Consider the following 7388-nt stretch of genomic DNA (forward strand, 5'->3'; position numbering starts at 1 on the left):
ATTTCAAGTGCTGAAAAATTGGGATGAAATCGGGAAACCAAAACCAAATCAAATTTTGTTCCATCTTGACATATTTGGTATTGTTTCCATTTGCTTGAAATGCGCAATCGCCCGGTCTCATTGTAATTGAAATTTCTATGCACTTTGAATGAAAGTCATGCACCAATCCAGTCGGATACGGCGGCCGCTGTATACTTAACGCAAAACAACAAAAGTTGTGAAGCTAGTTTACGAGGATAATAAAGCCTCTTCTTTTCGCCAAGCGTTAGCAAGTGGCGAATAGACGAAGCGACTGATATACATAAATGTAGATATTTTGGCTGCGCTGGAATAGCGATGCCTAAAATTACATTTCTTTGAAAAATAGTGAGCTACACCAATTTACTCGATAACTTTGTTGTTACTTTCCCATGCAAATTTTTTGTCAAGTTCATCGAGCATAAAGATAGCTAACAAAGTAGTGGCGAATATAAGAGTCTTACGAGTATAGTAAAACTACCTTATCGTCCTTGAACACTCCCAAAATAATTTGATTGTGCTTGTTTTTGAAACGGAGCAGGTAGTCGCTTGAACCATGCTATAAAAGGCATCGGGCTGGCGTTCTTGCTTAGTGTTTCAAGAACAGTAAAGAAAAACATACCTCGTGCTCTGTATTATTTTAATAAAAAGTTTGTGATACCGTGAAAATGGCACCAAGAACCGTTTATGAAATAGTTATTTTACGCGTATCATTAGATTCGTCGGTGTAAGTATGCGCAAGCACATATTAATAATACATATGTATGTAATATATATATGTACTAAAAATAGCAACAGACTCTGACTCGTTATGCGTTAGCGTGTGGCAAATAGATGAAGTAACTGGCATAAATGAAAAAATGCCCGATAGCACTGGAAAAGAGTTACCAAAAGTGAAGTTTGTTTGGAAGCGTTAAATAGCAGTATTCCAATCGGACTTCAGTTAAAAAATACGAATGCAACAAAAACCAGATAACGCAACAACAACAAAGAGATCCTGACTGATATCTGGTTCAACGTACGATCCGTTCTGACTGCTTTGTTTTTCATCGTTTGGCATCGGGGCCTCTTGTAAATGGTAGCACTGACAAGTGAATGTATAGAGAAACACGAAATCATATGAAGTAAATTAGAAAAGCTTTTATTTGAGAGATAAATTTGATATTGAAATATGTTTTCTGCTTTATTATTTAAGGACCTGCATCTTATATTAATACTTCATATTCAATGCTGCCATGTTTCTGGGTATCAGTAATGAAAATTGCCTAATATCAGAAAAGAGAGTTGGTAGCATTGTATATAGCGAGTTATACCATACCACCTTAATCAAAATCTTCCCTGACCAACCAACAGGTGACGCTCTAAATTCACCGATTTGAGTTTGTTTCAGTAGGTTGTCACATCTGTGATTAACATCTCTACAAAAATCGCCATTATTATGCTCTCCTTGAATAAATCTACCTCTGCAAGTGTTTTTGATTATTTACAGCTCTAAAAATGGATTTGAATTTGAGATATAGAGTTTGTATTGAATTTTGCCCAAAATGCGAGGTAGATTCAATGCTCAAAAACCTTATAAATGTTGAGATTCTTTCGGTAATGATACTCTAAAGAAAACAGCCGTTTACAAATGGCCTGAACGATTCGGAATAAATCGTGAGTCCATTGAGGATGATGAACGTTGTTCTAAAGGCAGGCCGTTGATATCGAAAACTGACGAAAACATCAATAAAGTGAAAGAAAAGTTGATCAAAAAGGACAAATTAACAGTCAGAGAGCATTATGAGATGTCTACCTGTAGCAATTCGACAAAAAAGGAAAGGATTTTTGGGAAAACAACTCGTGGGTTTTGCATCACGATAATGCACATTTGCCATCATTATCCGTGAATTTTTGTCCAAGAACAAAACGAATACCGTCCAACAGTCATCGAATATACCTGATATGGCTCTCTGCAATTTTTTTCTAACAGCCCAAAGGAAGTAATGGGAAATCGAAGACGGCTCTGACGGCTGTACCGCAAATAGAGTTGCAGAAATGTTCCGAGGGCTGAATCAAACGCAGGCAGGTCATGGTATCACTTTTGAGGAAGAAACTTGTATTTTGGCAAATCTTATTCGATAACTTTGTTGTTGCTTTCACATATTTTGTTGTTGTTGTTTTTGCAAATTTTACGTCAAGCGAGCAGAGTCCAGATATTTTGAATTTATTTTCGATTACGATTTTTTTTCAACTCAAAATTTATGATTAAATCGTCATAACCTTTATAGCGATCTGCTTCACCCTGATATCCAGCAGACAGAACACAAAATTCTACCAGAGTTACCTGATGTACGCGAGAGAAATTGCGTAAGTAGAAATTAATCTGAATGCGAGCATCTCCATTTTATATATGTATATGTGTACTAAAATAATATTTATTTATAGCTGGAGCAAGTGACATTACGGGAAAGAGATTCAATGCCCGCAAATGTAAATATACGTTTTACATATTGGCAAGTGAAAACTGGCGATTTTAATCTTCTTAAAGTTGCCAAATATGACTTTGAGCATTTATTAATTGTCATGGGAGAAGAGCTCACTTACTACTTCTTAAGCAACTCGAAGAATCAAACGAATATTTCAGGATTTACGGCAACACCGCTAACGTATTGTAGCTGCTGCTTAAATACAAACTATTTGAATGTAATTGAAGTAATCAAAAATCATACGATAAGAACACTAATTAAAAAAAAAGGTTGGTTGCCTTAAATGGCAATGTTTTCTAAACTAAGAACTATAGACTTAGACGTAATTTTACATAATTTAAGTCAACTTATCACGTATTTATTCCTAGCCTTAACTCCATTTAATTTAGAAAACATAGATACATAGTTTGAATAAAATTCCACCAAATATGTCACACAAAACATCATTTTTCGTAACGGACCAAAGCGAACTGTCGAATCTGAAGGTAAAATAAACAAACAAAAGAAAATATTCTGAACCTGGTGACATGTTGAGTAACAACCTCTATGTTTTACGAATACGGATTCGAACCGATTGCAAGAAAAACAAAAATGTTCGTCAATCTTTCCAATCTGTTAACCACGTCTATCTGTTGAACGTCCAACCGACAGTTTGTTGCCAGTTTGTCGAGTAGAACATTACAGAGCTCTAAAACATGGTACCACCATCCCCACCACCAAGATATGGTAATACCGAAAATTTGAAAATGCAAATCTCACTTACAAAAACCAAGGACTTCTTAAGCTCTTACCGCTAACCTGTATCTTCAAGAATTTTAGCCCTCTATTGTTGTCACATTATTGATAAATTCGCGAAAATGGAAAAAGTTACAGAATCTTTGAATTATCGGCAAGCGAAGACCGTAACAATAGAAAGTTAGATTTGTGTTGTCCTTCTTTACTTTTGCGTTGTAAAAAACTCTTGATTTAAAGCAAATAATATTATCTTGATTAATTCCTGAAAATAGCCAGCCGTACACACTGTAGCCATACTAAAAATTAAGAAAAACAAAAACATTTTTTTTTGAAATATTTTTTTAAGATAAAAAGTTCAGGAACTACATATAAATATATATATATATATTATATATATATATATAATTGGCGCGTACACATCTGTTAGGTGTTTCGCCGAGCTCCTCCTCCTATTTGTGGTGTGCGTCTTAATGTTGTTCCACAAAGGGAAGGACCTACAGTTTTAACACGTTTCCTGTCCGCTATGGTTCAGTAAACGTGCGCCTGATAAGCACTGATACGTTCCTGAGCCATATGTGCGTCAGGGGGTATATGAACCACATGTGTTTCATGAACGTGCAGAAGCAAAAATGTCCCTCTACGCTCATGGACCATATGTGTTTCAGGTAGAAATACCCTACATCCGTGTTTTGTTTTTTAATTATTATTATTACTAAAGCTGTCCTATGACTACAAAAAAACAAATTATTCAAAAACCCCTGTTGGACTTGTCGGTCAATTTTGCATTTTTGTATTGGGACGTGTTAAGCCGACTCCGAACGGCAGATATTTTTATGAGAAGCTTTTTCATGGCAGAAATACACTCAGAGGTTTGCTATTGCCTGCCGAGGGGCGACCGCTATTAGAAAAAACATTTTCTTCATTTTAGTGTTTCACCGAGATTCTCTCTGAATTCCGAATGGTAGTCACGCACCAACCCATTCGGCTACGGTTTCCGCTTCAAGAACTATAAAAAACATAAGTGTACTCAACCATACCAACCACCAACACTACGAAGTAAAGGGTGATCAGATTTGAGTAACATTTCCCAATAAAGTCTTTTTGACATATCACGCGTGACTAGTGCCAAACTCAATACATATTTTTTTCAGTATTGATTAACATTTTATCAAAGCGTGCATTTGAATTACGAAACTCCACGCTCCATGAAAAGTGTTCATCGGGGCTCAGATCAACTTATGGTGTTCAGGGATGAGTCCCATTTCCGGCTTAATGGCTACGTAAAGTAAAATTGCCATATTTGGGCTGAAGAGCAACCCAAAGCCATTTAAGAACAGCCATTACATCCATTGAAAACCACGGTTTGGTGCGGCCTATGGACTGGAGCAATCATCGGCCCCTTACGAGGTTTGCGCCAATGTGACTGTGAATCGCGAACGCCATCCCGCCATGATAAATGTGATAAATGACTTTTTGCTGCCGGAAATTTAAGCCCCTGATCTTCACAATATTTGGTTCCAACAAGACGGCGGGAAACATAACAGCTGTGCTTAGTTGCCATACAGTCCGTGAAGCAATGGATTTACTGGGTCGTCGTTTCGATGAGGAATTTTTCTCTCGTCTCGGACCAGTGGATTGACCACCAAGATCGTGTGATATCACACCTTTGGACTTTTATTTTTGGGGGTATGTAAAATCTAAATGCTTTTTGGAGAAACCAGCTTCGATTGAGATATTGGAAGGCAACATTACTAAAGTTGTTCACGAGATACCGACCGAAGTCTTCCAGAGAGTCATTCAAAATTCTTGTTTACGGATGGCAGAATTACGGCGCAGTTGCAACCAACGTTTGAAAGGGATTACCATAAAAAATAAAGGTCATGAATGGTTCTACACAACAATAGTACAGATTGCCCAATAAATTTGAATTTTCATTATTTTATTTCAAATCCGATACCTCTAAATTGATTACCCTTTACTTAATAAGAACGCTGCTTTGATTAGTCGTCTGACGTACCTACTTAACAATGATGTGGCGCTCATTGTACATATCTTCGTACATATTTCAAATGCTAAAATGTTACTAAAATATGATATACAAATTTTAAATTAACCTTATAAAGCGAAATATTAGTTTAATTTTATTTTTGGTCTGCCTATCCTTTTTCTGGCCTCGATAGAGACAGTTTCTTGAAATTTTTTCACCAACCTTTGAATTGTCGACTCATTCAGACGATTATTTCCACCGAAAAATCACGAATTTTGCAATTAGTTGTTCTTAAACATCGACCTTTTTCATAATGAGTTTCAATACTTTTAAGGCGCTGAAAAATATCACAGATGACATAAAAGAAAGTGTGTCATCTACGCATTATTCACTACTGGTAGCTAGGCGTCACTTTCGACAGACCCTTTACTATTATCGAGAGCTTACGAAATCGAATTTGCGATAGATTTAGTGACAAAGCTGAATACTCTCCAGGATTATAGATTGAAGCTTGGATGATTATTTACACGATTTGTTCACAGGTTAACATCTAGGGCAGGTAGGTTATAACAAAGCATAAGGATGACTCATCAAGTCAATTCTTGTATAAGTATGAGACGAATTCTAGAACTACAGATATCACCGGCTTACTGCACATTTTCCATTCATACGACATTTATTTGATTGGTGATTCCGGTGAAACTGGAGTTTTGAAGACTGTTAGTATAAGTTTCTTTTTAGCTTTTTTGCTCACAAATATTGTGTAAAGAGTGTTTCATAGATCTGTGAAGAATTGTCTGGACTGGAAGCCGAAGCGAACGCAAACCAAGCACATTTGCTTTTTGCATGAGCAGGTATTGTATTTGTCCTTCCTAAACACAGTGAGTCAATGAATACCTCTTCGTTATGGCTTCCTCAATCAATGAGTGGAAGCAATGAACTGATACGAATGATATCGTGAATGAAACAAGCAAATGATATCCTTGAAAATGAGATTCCCAGGTCATCGCCAATGAAAATTCGGAATAAGAAATTTGCAAATAGGAGCTGGCAAGCGAAGCCATTGTTATGAATGCAATAATTCTGGTGGATATAAGGACTGATAAGGGAATTACTCTGTTCTGCTACATTTACTTTGTGATAAGAATAAATATGAAGGTAAGCTTCAACTGATTTTTGTGGATTTGCTTATCTAAATTTAAGAAGTATTTTGCTCGCGGGTAAAAGGAATATTTGTAAGATGTGTTTTATTTTCAATTCAAGATAAAATAAAGTAAATGTGATAAATCGGACTTTTTTAAGAACAATCTACGGCTAAAGTGGCTCGCTTCCTGAAATAGCCGACAAAAGAAGACTGCGGCATATAAAATAATCAGATGGCACGATGTGGGTGGGTAAAGGTGGTAATAAATAAATATTTTTGTATTGAATTAAAATAAAATATTTTACAGCGTCGCGCTTGTTATTTAATGGCGTTATCTATATATCTTACATTGACTCTCTATTTGCATTGTTCAATGTGTTCAGAAGTTAGTTATTTGAAGTGCTACGCGTGTGCTCCAGATTCAAATCGGCACAATGACATGAAAATAGGCCTATTTCGTCATGACTTAGCAAGTGGTGAATAGACGAAGCAACTGCATTAAATAAAAATAGATTGGCAGCACTAGAATAGAATTGCCTAAAATTACATTTATTATTGTTGTGTAAAATAGGGAGTTATACCAGTTTTATGAGATCCTAGCAAACTTGGTGCTGTTGTCATATGCAAATTTTTCGTTACGTGAGTAACGAAGTGGCGAATAGAAGAAGCCTAATGATAATTTTATAAGAATGTCGTGAAATTCGGTGGCAAACATTGCATGTATGTATGTACAATACATATGTCTGTTGTTTAAATGAACAACGCTAAGGCATCAGAACATCGAAAGAATGTCAAAAAAAATATACAGAAAGAAAACAGGAAAGCAAATTCAGAAATACATTTAACAGGTCAATAGAAACGCTAAAACAATGGAAAAGGGAAAGTAAGTGATTGACAAAGGTCGCGAGGTACCAAATAAAATTGTTACATATGTATGTGGGCTTATATTGATGAAAAGCGTTGACAAAAAAAGTTCAGCTGAAAGCCATAATACTGTTAGAATAAGTCTTCCTCAGGCCGATTTCTATGGAAGAAC

General features: G+C 36.0%; 1 protein-coding gene across 1 annotated transcript; it reads left to right on the plus strand.

Moving 5' to 3' along the window:
• The first annotated feature begins 599 nt into the window (after positions 1-599).
• LOC128861303 (uncharacterized) lies at positions 600-2940 on the plus strand. The gene is made up of 3 exons (XM_054099345.1): positions 600-745; positions 2289-2367; positions 2446-2940. Exons 1-3 carry the CDS (start codon positions 687-689, stop codon positions 2767-2769), a joined length of 462 nt encoding a protein of 153 aa, XP_053955320.1. The 5' UTR covers positions 600-686; the 3' UTR covers positions 2770-2940.
• Positions 2941-7388: the final 4448 nt, after the last annotated feature.

The sequence above is a fragment of the Anastrepha ludens genome, chromosome 4 (assembly GCF_028408465.1).
Source record: "Anastrepha ludens isolate Willacy chromosome 4, idAnaLude1.1, whole genome shotgun sequence".
In the NCBI taxonomy this organism is placed as follows: domain Eukaryota; kingdom Metazoa; phylum Arthropoda; class Insecta; order Diptera; family Tephritidae; genus Anastrepha; species Anastrepha ludens.

Bases quoted from the DNA above. Each gene is read 5' to 3' on its own strand.
- LOC128861303 (XM_054099345.1), top strand. From the start codon at position 687: ATGGCACCAAGAACCGTTTATGAAATAGTTATTTTACGCGTATCATTA. The intron at 746-2,288 runs GTAAGTATGCGC...TAACCTTTATAG, and splicing joins GTATCATTAGATTCGTCGGT to CGATCTGCTTCACCCTGATA. The intron at 2,368-2,445 runs GTAAGTAGAAAT...ATTTATTTATAG, and splicing joins ATGTACGCGAGAGAAATTGC to CTGGAGCAAGTGACATTACG.